Source organism: Octopus bimaculoides, chromosome 2 (assembly GCF_046866305.1).
Source record: "Octopus bimaculoides isolate indiv1 chromosome 2, ASM4686630v1, whole genome shotgun sequence".
Lineage (NCBI taxonomy): Eukaryota > Metazoa > Mollusca > Cephalopoda > Octopoda > Octopodidae > Octopus > Octopus bimaculoides.
The window spans coordinates 135668641-135690710 of NC_142929.1; the positions used below are offsets into that span (position 1 = coordinate 135668641).

General features: G+C 36.4%; 1 protein-coding gene across 12 annotated transcripts in view; it reads right to left on the reverse strand.

The window, feature by feature from the left end:
• Positions 1 to 22070, reverse strand: part of LOC106877276 (tyrosine-protein phosphatase 10D) — a 135582-nt gene that overhangs the window by 69673 nt on the left and 43839 nt on the right. For all 12 annotated transcript variants that reach the window (XR_016240753.1, XR_016240752.1, XR_016240754.1 and 9 more), the window contains exons 7-16: positions 17213 to 17479; positions 16103 to 16226; positions 15699 to 15817; positions 14999 to 15265; positions 13887 to 14010; positions 13484 to 13602; positions 12786 to 13052; positions 10332 to 10455; positions 2292 to 2410; positions 1226 to 1483 (exon numbers count right to left, since the gene is read on the reverse strand). Coding sequence is in view for 8 of the 12 variants with exons in the window: in XM_089347751.1 (XP_089203877.1) it covers positions 1226 to 1483; positions 2292 to 2410; positions 10332 to 10455; positions 12786 to 13052; positions 13484 to 13602; positions 13887 to 14010; positions 14999 to 15265; positions 15699 to 15817; positions 16103 to 16226; positions 17213 to 17479 (1788 nt within the window). In the remaining 4 variants the exon portion in view is untranslated. The remainder of the gene's footprint in view (positions 1 to 1225; positions 1484 to 2291; positions 2411 to 10331; positions 10456 to 12785; positions 13053 to 13483; positions 13603 to 13886; positions 14011 to 14998; positions 15266 to 15698; positions 15818 to 16102; positions 16227 to 17212; positions 17480 to 22070) is intronic.

Below are 22070 nucleotides of genomic sequence, written 5' to 3' on the forward strand. Positions count from 1 at the left end.
CTTCACAGGCAGTCTAACTGTTTTCAATAATAGAAGTAATCCCACAGGAATATGTCCTTACTGGTTTTCTTTTGGCAATTATAAAAATTTATAAAATTTGAGTTCTGAAATTTTGAAGCTGGAAAAAGCACTCTTTCCTCCAGTCTGCATGGTTTCTTGCAAGATTCTCAAAGTATCTTTTCTAATATTCAGGTGTTTCAAATTATTTTTGAATCTGTCCTTATACCGTAGAAGTTGCCAGCCAACACTGCATCACAAATTTTCAAGCTAATTCAATTAAGAAGGTTTCTATACCAGGTATTCCACACATTTTCAGGACAGTGCTATTCTTTACTCTGCCATCTCACTTAGCCTTGCATATTTGCCTAAGACATGTCATATGAAAGCTATTCAGTTGAATTATGTGCTTATAATAATTTTTTGGATGTGATGATGATGATATATAGCTTCTTAAGTTTAATAAGTTTGGTATGAATTTTTTTGTGTTCCTATGTGGCACTGCATAATAATGTTGAGTTGGTCAATACAATGAAAGTGAAATTTAGTAGAATGAAACAATACAGAAGTCCCCTCCTCCCCCCCCACCCCGCCATTTCTCTTTCTCTCTCACACACAAATACAATATCTTAGCTAGTTAAACATTCTACAGAGAAATTTCAACTTTTAATTGCTTAGATAATATTAGTTGATCAAAGTTTTTCAGATCATTATAATATGTATGTGAGTACTGCCTATAACATATGCAAGTATTTGTATTCAGTTTGCAGAATGTTCCAGAGATATTTTTATCTCAGTTATATCATTAATCATGTGTATATGGGTCTAAACTTGTTGTTTTATTAAATCTTTTTTTTTTTTTTATATATATGTAGTTTAGTTAATACACAACACTGGAAGCTCTGCATTTCTAATGATGAACTTTCATTAGCAAACTGATAAAAACAAAAATATGGCTAATTTGTACATCCAACTTAACTTGGGTATATTTGTGTGGGTGTTTATAAAAGGTTTAAAGAAACAAAAAAAAAACTCTTGTTGGTATTGTGTCTTTTTATGTCAGTAATGTAGAAGCCTGAGAAATAGGGACCAATAAAATAAGCAGCATACTGAAATAAATACTAGGGTTTATATGATTTGCTAAATATATGAAGGTGGGACCTTAACATGTCTACAGGTGAATGACTGAAACTGGTTAGAGAATAAAACTGTAAAAGAATATACTTACCAGTATAAAGACTTATATATAAATAGGTATCACTCTTTACACCAAGAGATTTGCTCCATATTTTAATTCCATATTCTTTACCACTTTCTAAGTCCAAGGTTGTGTTTCTGATGGGCACAGTAAAATATTTAGTGTTGTTCTCAGTCACATATTCAATATACCATTCACTTGCAACAGATATAGTACTATCAATATACCATTCTATAAACAATTTATTGTTTGTAAGATTTTTTGTCGCACTAGTTGGTGGTAATGGAGCTAAAATAATTAAGATAATAAAAGAAATTTTTTAATTTTATCTTCTCACAATGAGACAGAAGAAATATAAATCAATAACCATTTCTATTAAAATGTATTATGTAAGATGGTCTTGGTCTTCAAATGTAAAATTAAGGCTCCCTTTGAGTTTTTTGTAGGATATATAACAATTATTCATCATGTAAATAACTCAAGCAATGTAAAATATAATATTGGCTTCAAATTTAGGCACAAGGCCAGCAATTTCAGGTGAGGGCATAAACTGATTACACTGACCCCAGTACTCAACTGGTACTTATTTTAAATGAGCCTGAAAGGATGGAAAGCAAAGTTGACCTTGGCTGAATTTGAACTCAGAACATAAAAATAGATGACATGCCACTAAGCATTTCGTCTGGCATGCTATCAATTCTGCCAGCTCACTGCCTTATTGTAAAATATAATATTAACAACATACTATCTTACTTTAACCCTTTAGCATTTAAACCAACCATATCCAGCCCAAATATTCTACCCGTTTTACATTCAAATCAGCTAGATCTAGCCTCTCATACCTATCCAACAATATCATTCTAAAAATAAACAATCACATCACTGAAATATCAAAGCTACAAGATAATGCATAATTAATTCAAAACAATGTAAATAAATAAGCATTATATTAGACAGAGTAATCTGAACGCTAAGTGGGTAAGATGTTGAAATGTAATGTTCAACCATGAAAAATAATTAGTATCCAAGTTATCACTATTCTAATAAATCAGATTTGGCAATATCAATAATATTAGAATTCATATCAAAGACTTACGGAGTATTATAGTTTTGCTATATTCACTGCTGTTTCTCCCAAGAGAATGTACAATGATAGATAAATCATATGATTTTCCAGCTACCAGATTCGTAAATGTATGTGTGTTTGTGTTTTCCCTTAAAAATAAAAGATTCATAATTGACATATACTGGAGACAATACAAATTCAAGTTCAAATATTTACAAAGATCTTTTTTGCTTTTTCTTTATTTTGTTTCTCTAAGTATCTCAACCTTTCACTACATGTCATATATATATATATATATATATATATATATATATATATATTTACTCTTTTACTTGTTTCAGTCATTTCACTGTGGCCATGCTGGAGCACCACCTTTAGTCGAGCAAATCGACCCCAGGACTTATTCTTTGTAAGCCTAGTACTTATTTTATCGGTCTCTTTTGCAGAACCGCTAAGTTACAGGGACGTAAACACACCAGCATTGGTTGTCAAATGAGGTTGGGGGGACAAACACAAACATATACACACACATACATTATATATATATATATATATTGACGAAGAATGTACACCCCAACATAGATTAGTAGTCAGCGACTTCGAGATCAAGGCAATATGGGTGCCCAGAAGTAGACCGGCTTGGAGGAGAAGGGTATGGAAACTTAAAGACCCTGCAAATGGACAGAGACTTAGAGACAAGTTACTTGAAGCATTTGACGAAATAGAAGGGGATATAGCATCATACAACGTAGAAGACAATTGGAGATTTCTGCGGGACAACCTGTTGAGAGCCACCGACCAGATCTGTGGCTGGTGTAAAGTGCCCTCTCGACCCAGAGTAACGTCGTGGTGGAACAAGGAGGTAGACGGGGCTATTAGACAAAAGAAACAGGCTTGGAAGGACTGGAAGAACGGTGGTAGCAGGGAATTGTACCAATCTGCCAGAAGGGAAGCTAGGCTACAGGTTTATTTAGCCAGAGGGAAAGCAGATAAGAAAAAATTTGCCAATGTTCTGTGCAGTGAGGACCAAAGACTCGAGGTATTTCGTGTTGCAAGACAGTGTAGGAGAGAGAATAGTGATGTCGTAGGAGAGAAATGTGTTCGCATGGATGATGGTACGCTTGCACTAAATGAGGCTGCAAAGAAAGAGGTCTGGAGATGCCACTACGATAGATTGCTTAATAAAGAGAATGAATGGGAGAAAGAGAGTCTGCCGTATGTCGACCCAACAGACGGACCAGCTATCCGAGTTGACAGTACCAGGGTAGATAAAGCAATTAGGAGTATGAAGACAGGGAAAGCCCCCGGCCCATCAGGAATCACTGCAGAGATGCTCAAAATATCTGGCAGTGTTGGCTACAGCCTAGTCACCCGTATTACGAACCAGGTGATACACGAAGGAGTCATACCCAATGACTGGTGTAGCAGCACCATAGTCAACTGCTACAAAGGTAAAGGTGACGCTTTAGATACAAATAATTACAGAGGCATCAAGCTGTTAGATCAGGTTATGAAAGTTACAGAGAGGGTCATAGCCCAACTAATTAGGGAGCGAATCAATTTAGATGAGATGCAGTTTGGGTTTGTGCCAGGTAAAAGCACCACTGATGCCATATTTCTAGTGAGACAGCTGCAGGAGAAATACCTAGCCAAGGATAAACTTCTGTACCTGGCCTTCGTTGACATGGAGAAAGCCTTTGACAGGGTACCCGATCCCTTATCTGGTGGTCAATGAGGAAACTTGGGATAGAAGAATGGTTAGTGAGAGCTGTGCGAGCCATGTACAGAGATGCTGCCAGTAAGGTGAGGGCTGGAAATGAGTACAGTAATGAATTCCGGGTAGAGGTAGGAGTCCACCAAGGTTCCGTCCTCAGCCCCCTCCTATTTATCATAGTCCTCCAGGCGATCACAGAGGAATTCAAGACAGGTTGCTCCTGGGAGCTCCTCTATGCTGATGACCTTGCACTAATTGCGGAGTCACTATCAGAACTAGAGGAGAAGTTTCAGGTGTGGAAGCAAGGACTAGAATCGAAGGGCTTTAGAGTCAACCTAGCAAAAACCAAAATCCTAATAAGTAGGAAGGTAGATAAAACACAAACCCCTTCAGGTAGATGGCCCTGCTCAGTATGCAGAAAAGGAGTAGGTAGTAACTCTATAAGATGTACCCGGTGCAAGCTATGGACACATAAGAGGTGCAGCAATATCAAAGGTAGATTAACTACGAAGTTAGTTTTTGTATGTGGCAGATGTTCAGGTGCAATAAACACCGTAAACAAACAGGAAACAACTTCTATCTCATTCCAGGGAGAAAAACTAGAGGTAGTTGATAGCTTCCGCTATCTTGGTGACCAAGTTAGTAGTGGGGGTGGGTGCGCTGAAAGTGTAGCTGCTAGAATAAGAATAGCCTGGGCAAAGTTTAGAGAGCTCTTACCTCTGCTGGCAACAAAGGGACTCTCACTCAGAGTAAAAGGCAGACTGTATGACGCATGTGTACGAACAGCCATGCTACATGGCAGTGAAACATGGGCTGTGACTGCTGAGGACATGCGTAAGCTCGCAAGGAATGAAGCCAGTATGCTCCGCTGGATGTGTAATGTCAATGTGCATACCCGTCAGAGTGTAAGTATCTTGAGAGAAAAGCTGAACATAAGAAGCATCAGTTGTGGTGTGCAAGAGAGACGATTGCGCTGGTTTGGACATGTGGTGAGAATGAATGAGGATAGCTGCGTGAAAAAGTGTCACACCCTAACAGTTGAGGGAACCCGTGGAAGAGGTAGGCCCAGGAAGACCTGGGCTGAGGTGGTGAGGCAAGACCTTCGAACAGTGGGCCTCGCCGAGGCGATGACTACTGACCGAGACCTTTGGAAATGTGCTGTGCGTGAGAAGACCCGGCAAGCCAAGTGAGATCGTTGACAGTGCCCCTGGACTGGCTCTTGTGCGGGTGGCACATAAGATGTACCATCTTGAGCGTGACCATTGCCAGTACCGCCTGACTGGCCTTTGTAGGGTTTTCGAGCGAGATCGTTGCCAGTGCCCCTGGACTGGCTCTTGTGCGGGTGGCACATAAAAGACACCATTTCGAGCGTGGCCGTTTTCGTGCAGGTGACACGTAAAAGCACCCACTACACTCTCTGAGTGGTTGGCGTTAGGAAGGGCATCCAGCTGTAGAAACTCTGCCAAATTAGATTGGAGCTTGGTGTTGCCATCCGGTTTCACCAGTCCTCAGTCAAATCGTCCAACCCATGCTAGCATGGAAAGCGGACGTTAAACGATGATGATGATGATGATGATGATGATGATGATGATGATGATGATGATGATGATGATGATGATGATGGTGTATGTGTGTGTGTGTGTGTGTGTGTGTGTGTGTGTGTGTGTGTGTGTGTGTGTGTATATACATATATACAACGGGCTTCTTTCAGTTTCCGTCTACCAAATCCACTCACAAGGCTTCGGTCGGCCGAGGCTATAGTAGAAGACACTTGCCCAAGGTGACACGTAGTGGGCCTGAACCAGGAACCATGTGGTGCATAAGCAAGCTACTTACCACACAGCCACTCCTACGCCTACAAAATATATATATATATATATATATATATATATATACATATATATTCCCACTGTTACTATGGTTGGAATAAAAATTTCTATCTAGGGACGTTATATAATGATGTAAGTTGATGTAAATATAATTTCATCTATCAACTCACATTGAAGTGGAGGCACATGGCCTAGTGGTTAGAGCAGCAGAATCGCAGTCGAAGGATCGCAAATTCGAATCTCAGACTGGGTGATGTGTGTGTTTATGAGCAATACACCTAAGCTCCACACAGTTCTGGCAGAAGATAATGATGAACTTCTGCAACAATCATCGTTGTGGCAAGCAAGACCAGAAGTCATCATTGTAGTAGTAATGGTATTGGTCATGGTACCTACCTAATGAAGAAGGTGCTTGAGTGGGAGGTACTGAATGCTCTATGCTAACCTGAAGATTAATAATCAATTGGAGTTGGACCAGTGGATTTTATAAATTACCAACCACCTCCAGCTTCATCACTGCCACAACTAGCATTATCAGCACTACAATGATGAATGGTACTGATGTCTGTCAGCACCATATTTGCTGCTTCTGTGACTGATGCCATTACAACAACAATGATGATTGCTGCTTTTGCTAGCCACCACCTTATCATTGACTACTACCAGGACATGTACCACCATTGCCAACATCACCAATGTAGAAAGTCGGCTTCACCACCACTGCTGCCAACCTATAGCAACATAGCAGGATTAATAACCAATTGTTAGAACTCTCTGTATTTTTAGAGCTTGGGATCTACAAGCTCATGCTGCAAAGCAATGTGGATTAACAGATATCCCCAACATCCAGACTCCCACATAAGTAGCACACACAAATACATACATTCACACACACTCATTTGAATACCAGTATTGTATGTTGATATATATGACACATGTTAAAGATCTGTAATCTGCATTGTCTATGTTGTCCAAAATTTTCAGTCAATCTATCTTATTGGAGTAACACCCTAATTAGCTGCTTTTAGATTTTGAACATTCTAATTGCTTAGATAATCTTAGTTGATCAATGTTTTTCACATCATTATACAAGGGGAAGTCAAAAATTATTTGCACTTTTACCATAACACATCTTTATTATTATCACACTGCCTTCTGCGCATGAGGGCTTATAGTTGTTACTATTGTGGTCAAGTGATCAAAGTTTGAGCCTGATTGCACCATTTTTCTTTCTGGCTTTACAGTATAAGCATGGCCACTCCACTAGCAATATGCACCAAAGAAGAACAAAGAACAGTGATCCGATTTCTCTGGTCGGAAGGTGTGTCAGGTGCTGAAATTCATTGGAGGCTTTTAGCACAATACAGGGGACAGTACACTACTGTATAGAAGTGTGTACGAGTGGATTGAAATGCTTAAAAGTGGCTGGACAAGCATAACACATGAAGAGGAAGCAGGACACCCATCAACCTCCACCACCGATGAGAAGATTCAGCAAGCTTGAGAGACGGTAATGGTGAACCAGTGAGTTATCATCAATGACGTAGCTCATTCTTGGCAGGCTAGTCATGGTTTTCTGCTTATCAAATCATCCATAATGAGCTTGGCTTCCATAAAGTCTGTGCAAGATGGGTGCCAAGAGAGCTAACCGCAGAGCACAAGCGCAAACGTCTTGAGGTCTGGCAATGTTTATTCAATCACTACAACATTGAGGATGAGGAAATTTTGAGCAGAATAGTCATAAGAGATGAACCATGAGTCCATCATTATGAGGCATAATACAAAAGACAGAGTATGGAGTGGAAACATCCTGGCTCGCAAGCAACAAAGAAATTCAAGACTCAGTCTTCCATGGGAAAGGTGATGTTAACCCTTTTTTGGGACTCAAAAGTGCTTATATTGACAGACTACCTAGAAAAGGGGTGTACACTCAACAGTGCAAGGTACAGTGCTTTGCTGGCCAACAAACTGAAGCTAGCATTTTGCACCAAATGCTAAAGCTTATTGTGGAAGAAAATTTGGTTGTTGCATGACAATGCACACCCACACATGGCTGCCCAGACTGTTGAAACCATTAACCAATTGGGTTTTGAGGTGCAGAAACACCCTGCCTACAGTCCAGATCTCGCCCCTTCCAAATATATTTTTGGACCACTCAAAGATGGTTTATGAGGTCGTCAATTTCCTACAGATGATGTGAAGGAAGTGGTACATAAATGGTTGCACAACCAACTGAAAACTTTCTTCTTAGAGGGAATACACAAGCTTGTGGACCGCTGGACCAAGTGCACTGAAAAGGAACGAGACTATATAGAAAGACAATGTATTTGTTTATCCCCTGCTTTTGTATAAATACATTGAAAAAAACAAGTGTGTACAATTTTTGATTCTCCTTTGTATTAGGTATGGGAGTACCTCCTATTATGTAAGTGAATATTAGTATTCAGTATGCAGAATGCTCCACTGAGATATATTTCTTTCGGTCATATCATTAGTCGTGTGTATATGGGTCTACAGTTGCTTTTATTTGTTCAGTTTAATCAATATACAATACAACTGTACCTAGAAGCTTTGTGCTTCCAATAATGACTTTTAACTGGCAAACTGATAAAAACAGAGGTAAAATATAAGGACAAGATTGCTTTCCAAGACCTACCTCATGTCAGTGCCAGCTGACATAAAGCAGGTCTTAAGAATGATTTGTTATTACAAGTTCATTACAGACATACAGATAAATATATGTGCAAAAGAAAAATTCTAAATAACTACCTCTACTAATTCAAGAGGGATAGGGATCATAAATCATCGATTAAAGGACAATTTATATTAAATGTGGTTTCAAAAGTTCCAGATGAATAAAGAAGCCAGGGGGACATAAATAATGGAAAGTTTCATTTTAAAACATCTTTCCTTCTAAATAAATGTTTTAAAATACTTTTGAACAGCTGAAGTAATTTCCAGAAGGAAAATAAATAAATACATCTAATGCATAGCACCATCATCATCATCCATATTCAACATACGTGTAACATAAAGATAGCCGAATTACGGCCCTTTGCTGGAAAACGCCAACAGGTGATGTGGCAGCCAACTCCTATATATTCCAAGGATTTTTGGCTCTCTCTCTCTCTCTCTCTCTCTCTCTCTCATTTTAGATACCAAGAAACACAAATCTCTCTTCTGCCTAAGGCACACACACATGCAGTTACTGTCGTTATAACGTCTGCCTCGGCCGACTTCTTATCACCGTAGCTACAATGACACCTGCTTAATAGATTTCAGACCATTGTCATTCTCCTGCTTCATCATGGCGACTTGTTCAGCAACTAATTCTATTGCCACAGCCTACAAGGAAATTAAATGTCATGTTACCAACTTCACTGGCACCTGCTATAATTTGTTACAGTAAGTCCAAGCCATGAACTGAATATATTTTCTGAATAAACCTCACACACGACACTACTCATATTTCTGTTACCATCACAATTTTGTCTCGCAGCTAATTAGCTCTTATTTGTCATTCAACAGGATCCAAGACACGTGGATATCTGATTTCTTACATCATGTAAAAGCTGTGTTTGTACCATCTATCCTAAATAAATTTTATTCGCTAGGCCTCTGCAAAAATCCAAGGCCTCTGCCAGGGATGTAGCCAGCCCACTTATGCATAATATTCCTTCATTGGACACTAAACTCCACTTGTGAAGACCTGTTGAGGCAAGTGAAATCGAAATCGAACTAAATTTGACAACTGGCACCCATGCCAAAGTCTCTTTCATTGAACACTAAACTCAGCTTGCGAAGACCTGTTGGGGGCAAGCAAAAGCGAAATCGTGATGGCACTAGTACCAGTGGAACACTAAGAGCACCGTCTGAGCGTGATCGTTGCCAGAGCAGCTGTCTGGCTTCTGTGCCAGTGGCACGTAAATAGCACCATTTGAGCATGATCATTACCAACGTCGCCTTCCTGGCACTTGTGCCAGTGGCACATGAAAAGACATTCGAGCAAGATCGTTGCCAGTGCCGCTGGACTGACTCCTGTGCAGGTGGCACGTAAAATACTCCATTTCGAGCGTGGCCATTGCCAGTACCGCCTGACTGGCCTTCGTGCTGGTGGCACGTAAAAGCACCCACTACACTCTCGGAGTGGTTGGCGTTAGGAAGGGCATCCAGCTGTAGAAACTCTGCCAAATCAGATTGGAGCCTGGTGTAGCCACCTGGTTCACTAGTCCTCAGTCAAATCGTCCAACCCATGCTAGCATGGAAAGCGGACGTTAAATGATGATGATGATGGTAAACAGTCTTCATCTCCATATATACACCTGACACATACGTTTTCCATGCTGGCATAGACTGCATGGCTTGACAGGAACTGGCAAGGCCTGGGGGCCACACCAGGTTCCATGGTCTGTTTTGGCTTGGTCGGAACCTGGTGCAGATCTTGGCCTTGCATAGGTAACATAATAACAAAGAATAAAATATAATGTAATTTCAAAATATCAAATTAATTAATGTAAATCAACTTACTTTTCAGAACAGTTGTGTATATTTGTTAAACAAACTATGTAGGAAAAACTTTTGCGTCTTTCCCAGGTAACTGTAATATTTCTTTCCTTAGTTCCCACAATAACATTAGAAGCAGGTTTAGGATCTGGAAATAAACAGAAGTTTGTATAATTACTTTAATATTATAAGAATGCTCAGGGAAATTTTAATAAAGTAATGTAAAATTATATGATGTTTTATAGCATTAAAATGACAACTTAATGAGACAGATATAATTCTTTCAGTAGTTCACATTATAGCTTGAGATAAAACTGCATGCTTCCCAGTAAAAATGTAAAATCCAAAAATGAAATGCAAGATATTTAGTGAAGTGTCCACAATTAGCTTAATTCAATTGTATAATAGACTAGCAGAAATACCCGGCATTGCCCGGGTTAAAGAGAATAATGAAATCTAAAAACACCGTCTAGACTACGCATCATCTTTATATATAGATATGTACATACACACACACACCCAAACACACGTATATATATGTATATCAATATAAATATATGAAAGTCAATGAAGCTTCGTAAAAGAAGGTGATCATGTACATACTTTCTTGCTGTTGTGATTATAACACCTCGTTGTAAACTATGTTCCTTGTTTTCCCTTGTGGAGCATATACAAATAGGTTTTTTTTGCTGCCCACTCTTGAGCAGCCAACATACAGTTGTCCATGTGAGAAGCAGGGCTCTTCCAAGAGAAGACCAGCTACAGACAGTGTTTGATCCTGAGATTTGTTTATGGACATGGCAAAAGTCACACGAAGGGGGAATTGTAGTCTTCTGAATGTAAAAGGAATGTCTGCTCCTGATGGAGTAAGAAGAATTCTTGGAATAAAGACATCATCCCCTTTTGCACATCCAGAAAGAATGGTAGCCTCAATAACGTGTGACATCATTTTCTAAATAATGCTCATCTGTTATGTTCGAGTTAAAATTTCATCAACATCAAAAATATATGAATTTTCATGGGAGTTATGGCCGTTATGCAAAGAATATAATTTCCAAATTTCATAAAGATCCATTCAGTACTTTTGATGTAGTTTTAGATAAGAAAACAAATGACTAATGTGTGTGTTTGTGTGCATGTGTATGTGTGTGTGATGGGTGTATATATGTATAGATATCTGTATGCATGTATATATGTATATATGTGTACATATTACATGTACATCTATATATATATATATATACATCTACACATATGTATACATATACATGTATGTATAGATCTATATATATATATATATATATATATATATATATATATATATGTATATATATATACATATACGTGTACATCTATATGTATACATATACATCTCTCTCTCTCTCTCTTTCTCTCTCTCTCTCTGAAAGTATCTGTCATTACAGTATCGAAATGGTGTACATATACATGTATATGTATACATATACATCTCTCTCTCTCTCTTTCTGTCTCTCTCTTTCTCTCTTTCTCTCTCTGTGAAAGTATCTGTCACTACAGTATCGAAATGTGATTGTTTCAGTTAGTGGAATAGTTTCATTTTTAAAGTGAAAGTATTTGACATGAGTGTTTTTGTTTCACTTTTGACACTTAATACTTAAATAGTGGAGGAGATATTATGTTGCCGTGTGCTCGAACTCTGCAAGAAGTTAATAATTTTTTTTGACTAAAACACAACTGGAACCCTAAGTAAGGCATGTGTAAAATTTGAATGAAATTGGTTGCGTAGTTCTCGAGTTTTAGGGATTCACACACACAGACAGACAGACAGACAGACAGACAGACACACATTCTCATTTATATATATATATATATATATATATATATATATATATATATATATAGATAAGTCCAAAAGATATTCTATTTAAACAGTTTATGTGTGACACACTATGGAGATTATCACATAAAAAATGAAATCTTCCAGCTTTAATATAGCTGCAATTTAACTACTGAAAGAGAAACAACTACTGACAGATACCATGATAATTAATAAGAGATGAAAAGTGAGTAGTTTATTTTCTAGTTCTAAACTAGGCATAGGAAACATTTTTCAAAAAACTGAACTGCATGAGACACGACTCACCATCAAATGAGTCACCCTACTGAAAAAATTCAAGCTAATTTTTTGTTAGGGAGCCATTCAGAATGTCCCACAGGCCCACAGTTTGACCATGGCTGTTGTTTAACTATTTTATGAAATTTTACAATACCAGAACTCGTTAAAGATATCGTTACAAGAAACAAAAACAGAAAGAATTAGTATATTAGTAGACCAGCAACACAGTTTATGGGTCATAACTAAAAAAGAAATTTCAAGATTTCTGATCAAATACAAGTACTTTTTTGTTGTATTCCAAGTTAAAGTCATTACATAATAAAAGCAATTGATGTTCTATATAGTTTGTAACTGTCTAAGGAATATTCATTTCAAATACTTACACGTTACGAAATTTGTATTGGCATATGATTCACTGTATACCATATTAGAACGGGTCCATATTTTTACTTCATATCTCTCACCATCTTCTAAGGATTTTAATTCAATCCTTTCGTTTTTCCTTGTTTCGTTTTTGTACTGGTAAGAATCTCTTTCATATTGAATTAACCATTCACTTCCTTGTGATGATGTCTTCTCTAAATTCCAACTGATGTTAGCACTATTTGTTGTAATACTTTCTACTTTCACATCAGTTGGTGGCAATGGAGCTGAAAGAAATCAAACAAAATATTGTTCAATATTATGTCTTCATGGTGTCATTGGAGAAACATGCCATTTTTCACTTTTACATTATTGTACAATTAGACAACAAGGATGATTTAAACAGTATAACGTCATTTTCAATAATGATTACATACAAGAAATTTAATTTTGAGGTTCAAAAGATATTTTTTGTTTAGTTTTTCTTATAAATTTCCAACATTTATCTTATTATCACACAAAATAATCCTGAGAACAATGGTACTAGTGGCATCATGTTACACTAGCTGAAATAGATTTATATAAGATATTTGTATAAAAAAAATTATCTAAAATGAGAATACAAGAATGGCATATCACTATTCAAACAAGGGTATATCACTATGTAAACAATTCAAGTCTATTAATATTAACATGCATAAGGTTAAAAAAAACTTACGGACTACTACAGAATCTGTATATGCAGTGCTGTTCGTCCCATAAGCATGAACAACAATAGACACTGTATATTGCATTCCAGGTGTCAGGTTAGTAAATGTGGATGTATTTGTATCTTGACTACAAAAATAGAAGATTAATAATTTACAGGTATTGAACACAACACACACTCAAGTTGAAATATTATAATTACCTCATCTATACTGGTTAATATTAAGAGACAATGTCCAAATCTAAAATATTTTCTTAAAATATGTACTGAAACACAACAAAATCTAACACACAAATACGTCACCTCCTGGATAATAACAAAAATACAACTTACACAAGTTATCACTTATTGTTTGGTAAATCAATTGCATTATGAAAAACAAAAACAAAAATCAATATTGTAATAAACTTACTTTTTAGAACAATCGTTTATATTTGTTAGACAAACTGTATATGTAAAATGTTTATGTTTACTCCACGTAACTGTAATTTTTTGTCCTGTAGCTTTAATTTCAGCCTTAGCAAGAGGTTTAGGTACTGCAAATAAATAAAGAGTTGTATATGCATTTATTATGTGTAGAAAATGTTAATAAGGTAATGTTAAATCATATAATCTGTAATAATGTTTTATAACATTAAAAAGTCAATTTAATGAAACAGAAATAATACTTTCAATCCTTTTGCAGTAGTTCAGATTATAGTTTGACAGAGAACTGCATACTTCCAAGTAAAAATCTAAAACCCAAAACTAAAATGCAAGATAGGCACCCAGACCATTGAGTAAAGTGGTTGGTGTTTGGAAAGGCAGCCCTTGGACCTGTTGGATCCAAGAGTGATGGTGGTAGCGATTGTGAGGATGTGTGTTTGTGAAGGCAGTGAAGAAGAAGGCAAAAAGTGGAGGTAGATGAGGAGGATGACAACAAGGTGGGGGAGTCTAGCTGCTTCTCTATTTAAACAAATTATATATGACACAATACTGACTTTATCACATCAAAAATGAAATCTTCCAGCTCTAATATAGCTGCAATTTAGCTACTGAAAGAGAAACAATTCCTAACAAATACCATGATAATTAATAAGGGATGAACAATGAATAGCTTATTTTCTAGTTCTAAACAAGGCATAGGCAACATTTTTCAAAAAACTGAACTGCATGAGACACGACTCACCATCAAGTGAGTCACCCTAGTAAAAAAATTCAAGCTAATTTTTTGTTAGGGAGCCATTCAGAAAGTCCCACAGGCCCACAGTCTGATCATGGCTGTTGTTTAAATATTTTATGAAATTTTACAATACCAGAACTCGTTAAAGATATCGTTACAAGAAACAAAAACAGAAAGAATTAGTATATTAGTAGACCAGCAACACAGTTTATGAGTCATAACTAAAAAAGAAATTTCAAGATTTCTGATCAAATACAAGTACTTTTTTGTTGTATTCCAAGTTAAAGTCATTACATAATAAAAGCAATTGATGTTCTATATAGTTTGTAAATGTCTAAGGAATATTCATTTCAAATACTTACACGTTACGAAACTTGTATTGGCATATGATTCACTGTATACCATATTAGAACGGGTCCATATTTTTACTTCATATCTCTCACCATCTTCTAAGGATTTTAATTCAATCCTTTCGTTTTTCCTTGTTTCGTTTTTGTACTGGTAAGAATCTCTTTCATATTGAATTAACCATTCACTTCCTTGTGATGATGTCTTCTCTAAATTCCAACTGATGTTAGCACTATTTGTTGTAAAACTTTCTACTTTCACATCAGTTGGTGGCAATGGAGCTGAAAGAAATCAAACAAAATATTGTTCAATATTATGTCTTCACGGTGTCATTGGAGAAACCTGCCATTTTTCACTTTTACATTATTGTACAATCAGTAGGTAACTAGAATGATTTGAACAGTATAACATCATTTTCAATAATAATGATTACATACAAGAAATTTAATTTTGAGGTTCAAAAGATATTCTGTTTAATTTTTACTATAAATTTTCAACATTTATCTTATTATACAAAATAATCTTGAGAACAATGGTACTAGTGGCATCGTGTTACACTAGCTGAAATAGATTTATATAAGATATTTGTATAAAAAAAATTATCTAAAATGAGAATACAAGAATGGCATATCACTATTCAAACAAAGGGTATATCACTATGTAAACAATTCAAGTCTATTAATATTAACATGCATAAGGTTAAAAAAAACTTACGGACTACTACAGAATCTGTATATGCAGTGCTGTTCGTCCCATAAGCATGAACAACAATAGACACTGTATATTGCATTCCAGGTGTCAGGTTAGTAAATGTGGATGTATTTGTATCTTGACTACAAAAATAGAAGATTAATAATTTACAGGTATTGAACACAACACACACTCAAGTTGAAATATTATAATTACCTCATCTATACTGGTTAATATTAAGAGACAATGTCCAAATCTAAAATATTTTCTTAAAATATGTACTGAAACACAACAAAATCTAACACACAAATACGTCACCTCCTGGATAATAACAAAAATACAACTTACACAAGTTATCACTTATTGTTTGGTAAATCAATTGCATTATGAAAAACAAAAAAAAATAATCAATATTGTAATAAACTTACTTTTTAGAACAATTGTTTATATTTGTTAGACAAACTGTATATGTAAAATGTTTATGTTTACTCCACGTAACTGTAATTTTTTGTCCTGTAGCTTTAATTTCAGCCTTAGCAAGAGGTTTAGGTACTGCAAATAAATAAAGAGTTGTATATGCATTTATTATGTGTAGAAAATGTTAATAAGGTAATGTTAAATCATATAATCTGTAATAATGTTTTATAACATTAAAAAGTCAATTTAATGAAACAGAAATAATACTTTCAATCATTTTGCAGTAGTTCAGATTATAGTTTGACATAGAACTGCATACTTCCAAGTAAAAATCTAAAACCCAAAACTAAAATGCAAGATAGGCACCCAGACCATTGAGTAAAGTGGTTGGTGTTTGGAAAGGCAGCCCTTGGACCTGTTGGATCCAAGAGTGATGGTGGTAGCGATTGTGAGGATGTGTGTTTGTGAAGGCAGTGAAGAAGAAGGCAAAAAGTGGAGGTAGATGAGGAGGATGACAACAAGGTGGGGGAGTCTAGCTGCTTCTCTACTCAAACAGTTTATATGACACAATACTGACATTATCACATCAAAAAGGAAATCTTCCAGTTTTAATATAACTGCAATTTAACGACTGAAAGAGAAACAACTACTGACAGATATCATAATAATTAATAAGGAATGAACAATGAATAGCTTATTTTCTAGTTCTAAACTAGGCATAGGAAACATTTTTCAAAAAACTGAACTGCATGAGACACGACTCACCATCAAGTGAGTCACCCTACTGAAAAAATTCAAGCTAATTTTTTGTTAGGGAGCCATTCAGAAGGTCCCACAGGCCCACAGTTTGACCATAGCTGTTGTTAAAATATTTTATGAAATTTTACAATACCAGAACTCGTTAAAGATATCGTTACAAGAAACAAAAACAGAAAGAATTAGTATATTAGTAGACCAGCAACACAGTTTATGGGTCATAACTAAAAAAGAAATTTCAAGATTTCTGATCAAATACAAGTACTTTTTTGTTGTATTCCAAGTTAAAGTCATTACATAATAAAAGCAATTGATGTTCTATATAGTTTGTAACTGTCTAAGGAATATTCATTTCAAATACTTACACGTTACAAAACTTGTATTGGCATATGAATCACTGTATACCATATTAGAACGGGTCCATATTTTTACTTCATATCTCTCACCATCTTCTAAGGATTTTAATTCAATCCTTTCGTTTTTCCTTGTTTCGTTTTTGTACTGGTAAGAATCTCTTTCATATTGAATTAACCATTCACTTCCTTGTGATGATGTCTTCTCTAAATTCCAACTGATGTTAGCACTATTTGTTGTAATACTTTCTACTTTCACATCAGTTGGTGGCAATGGAGCTGAAAGAAATCAAACAAAATATTGTTCAATATTATGTCTTCACGGTGTCATTGGAGAAACCTGCCATTTTTCACTTTTACATTATTGTACAATCAGGAGGTAACTAGAATGATTTGAACAGTATAACATCATTTTCAATAATAATGATTACATACAAGAAATTTAATTTTGAGGTTCAAAAGATATTCTGTTTAATTTTTACTATAAATTTTCAACATTTATCTTATTATACAAAATAATCCTGAGAACAATGGTACTAGTGGCATCGTGTTACACAAGCTGAAATAAAGTAATGTAAGATATCTGTATGAAATCTGTATAAATAAATGCAATACATTTACTCTTTACTCTTTACTCTTTTACTTGTTTCAGTCATTTGACTGTGCCCATGCTGGAGACCACCTTTAGTCGAGCAAATCGACACCAGGACTTATTCTTTGTAAGCCTAGTGCTTATTCTATCGGTCTCTTTTGCCGAACTGCTAAGTTACGGGGACATAAACACACCACCATCGGTTGTCAAGCAAAGTTGGGGGGACAAACACAGACACACAAACATATACACACACATACATATATATACATATATACGACGGCCTTCTTTCAGTTTCCGTCTACCATATCCACTCACAAGGCTTTGGTCAGCCCAAGGCTATAGTAGAAGACACTTGCCCAAGGTGCCACGCAGTGGGACTGAACCCGGAACCATATGGTTCGTTAGCAAGCTACTTACCACACAACCATTCCTTCGCCTAAAATATAAATTAAAGTTCTCTTCAGGATTTTACAAGAGGTACATGTACAAGCATTACACATATGCCTCTTTGATTACACTGCATAGCACTATCTGGAAATATATTCTACTCTAGTCTCAGTTTCACCAATGCCTTCATGTTCATTATCATTGCTGGTGCAGCTACAGTTAAATTACCATTATCATCATCATCATGATTTTATGTTTGTTCTTCCACATTTGCATTTGTTGGACAAGTCTCTTGCACAATATCTCCACATTTATTGCAGTCCTTTGTCATCTTTCTGAAGTTCAACATCTGAGATTAGCTTTTATAACCTCAGCATAGTTCTTTCCACTTCGATCACTTGACACTACTTCACACAACTGTCATCTCTCATACACATCACGTCTTTGCTTTTGCAGTTTTTCTCTTGCACACTATGTTTTCTCTTTCAGCTTGCCTATGATACTACTGTATCTCTTGCACATCCATAGTTTGTATTACTCTTTACCTGTTTCAGTCATTTGACTGTGGTCATGCTGGAGCACCGCCTTTAGTCGAGCAAATCGACCCCAGGACTTATTCTTTGTAAGCCTAGTATTTATTCTATCGGTCTCTTTTGCCGAACCGCTTAGTGATGGGGACGTAAACACACCAGCATTGGTTGTCAAGCGATGTTGGGGGGACAAACACAGACACACACATATATATATATATATATACATATATACGACGGGCTTCTTTCAGTTTCCGTCTACCAAATCCACTCACAAGGCTTTGGTCGGCCCGAGGCTATAGTAGAAGACACTTGCCCAAGGTGCCACGCAGTGAGACTGAACCCAGAACCATGTGGTTGGTAAGCAAGCTACTTACCACACAGTCACTCCTGCGCCTGTATTGGGTACACAGTACAGAAATCCTATTTATTTTTCTGCATATTCAGCATGGTTTCCTCCTGATGGCAATACTGTTTTATGTCTTTTACTTTCTAACTAAAACTTTTCTCTTTGCTATGAGTTTTGGCCAATCAATTCTAGCCTTTTCTCCCATATTTGAAATTTATCTCTTCAACAGATGTAGCTGTGAAATCAAAATTTTGGGGCATATAGATATGTTTTGATGGACAGTTAATCTGAAACTTCTTTCATATGGCCTGATGACCTATATCTATACTATATATAAAACAGAGATGTGTGTGTAATTGCTTATCACGTGAAAACGGCTTCACCATTTACTTCCATACTTGTCATACATGAATAATTTGACCTCGGATAAATCTTAGGCTCTTCATTTGATTTTTTTTTTTATCTCTAATTAAAAATAAATAATATTGCTTTATATTTAAGATTCACTTCTTTAAAAAGGTTTCTCAATGTCAACTTCCGGTACGGATGTAAAAAAACGGCGACGTCTTTCACTCTCTACTTTTAATGTTCGCTTTCTGTAAACAACTACGATCAATTACTGAAACACATATTTACGAAGTTCATAAATTTAAATATTCCGTACAAGATAGTTTTTAACGTGCTTTTATTTATACGATTTTTGGGCGTTCCATGTTCATCTCATTCATTCTTTGCAATGTTCTCTCTCTCTCTCTTTCTCTCTCTCTCTCTTTCTCTCTCTCTCTCTCTCTCTCTCTCTCTCTCTCTCTCTCTCATTCACACACTCCAGGTTTGATTTCGTTCCGAACTAGCACACTTCGTTAATTTCCGTAAAATATTTTTTTTTTTTTTTTTTTTTGGCACGCCGTGTTCAGCTCTATGTATTCGTAGTTAGTCAGACACACACATGTGTGTTTCTGTATGTGTGTGAGTGAAGGGGTGTGTTGTGATGTCTACGTACATACATAAATACATATGCATACATCTTTTCTGTGTGTATATCTGCACGTGTGTATGAGAGAGAGAGAGAGACAGATAGACAGACAGAGAAATGTTTCAGTGACTCTTTCTCTCTCTCACACACACACTTACACATACGTACAAGAAATGTATGACTATTTATGTATGTACGTATAATTGTCGACACACCCCTTCACTGGCCCTGTCTGTCTCTCTCTCTGTCTTTGTCTCTCTCTGTCTGTCTGTCTGTCTGTCTCTCTCTCTCTCTCTCACACACACACAGCACACACGCGCACGCGTGCGCACACATATGTGTGTCTTTGTAAATATGTTTGTATACATTTATGTATGTGTGTGTTTGTAAGAGACAGAGTGTGAGTGAGTCAAAGGGTGTGTTGTCATATGCATCCATCATTTTTGGCTGTATGTGTGCGTGTGTATGTGTGTGAGACAGAATGAGAGAGCGGTGTGTATGTCGTATTTACTCTCTCTCTCTCTCATACACACGCACACACACGCACACAAAGATGTATGCATATTTATGCATGTACGTATACATGACAACAAACCTTTCTCTCTCTCTCTCTCTCTCTCTCTCTCTCTCTCTCTCTCTCTCTCTCTGTCACACACACACACACACTTCCATTTCATCTGATGTGTGATACTCTGTGTGTGTGTGCGTGCGCGTGCGTGTGTGCTTTCGTGCATGTGTGAGGGGTTCCACAATCGCAATTTATTTCAATTACTCTTGTGAGGATATTCACGTAAATCATTTTTTTCATTTAATCCACATTTTAATTTTCGTAAAAGTTTCCAAGTACCAATGAAGCTTTTTGGCGCATCTTCAATTTTCCAATTCATGAGAGGTGCCCAGTCATCATTCATCTGAGAGTCCATCTACAGAATGTCCTCAGATTTCTATACAGCATATTTTGCTTTTTTCCTTCCAGTATATAAGCAACAATTTCATTCCCGGGCAATGCTCTGCTAGTATACTAAATAGGAGAGGATAGAGAACTGAGTCTCGATAATATCTAGCTGTATGGTAACTTACTCACTGAACTCATTGCTAACTGTCACAAGATCCCTGTATATGATTTCACAGCTTTCAAAAACCATTCTTTTACTCCTTATCTTTTTACCAACCATCTGATTACAGAGCAGGAGATATCCTATCAAAGGTGATCTCCACATCAACAAATGCTAGAGAGAATGGCTTGCTCTTGAATAACTACTTTTCCTAAGATGAAAACTCCACATCAGGAAGACAGCATCAGTAGAGTTCCATCCTGATACAAACTCAAACTATTTTTCATACAAACTTATCTTCATAATTAGTTGTAGCTCTTTCTGTTGAACTTGGTCTATCAGTGTGATAATGCTGTAGATGCTTCTATTGAAAACATCTCTTTTGACATTGAAGTAGATGATGATACCACTAATTGGAAGTAATATCTTCTTATGATATTTGATTGACCACACGATAACTCTATTCAGTTATTTAACTTGCAAAAAATGGCAGCCAACACTTCTATAAATACAGATAAAAAATCTTGGATCTTTCTGATTTGGCGGACACCATTTTTTATTTAGTGCGTTTTCTACCGAAACACTTTAAAACTTTGTATACTTGTATATTTTGTCTTATAGAACAGAGAAAAATTTTTATATTCGAAGTTATTTCATGTAAAAAGTTGTCGTATTTCGGTAATTTCAACCAATCACTGACGTCTACTGAGGTGAAAACAATTACTGCTGTGGTTTGTCAATAACACGTTGTGGCGGTGTAATGGGACCTCTTCCCTTGAATAAAATTACTTCCATTGTTTATCAACAACAACTATCGGCGGTACTGTTATTTATAATATCGTTCGTGCGTTTGTACTGGTTTTAGCTTTAGGGTTTTAGGGTTAGGGTTCAGGTTTTAGAGTTAGGGTTAGGATTTTAGGGTTAGGGTTAGGGCTATGAGTATTTTTGCCAAATTTGGTGAAAATCTGTTCAATACACCGC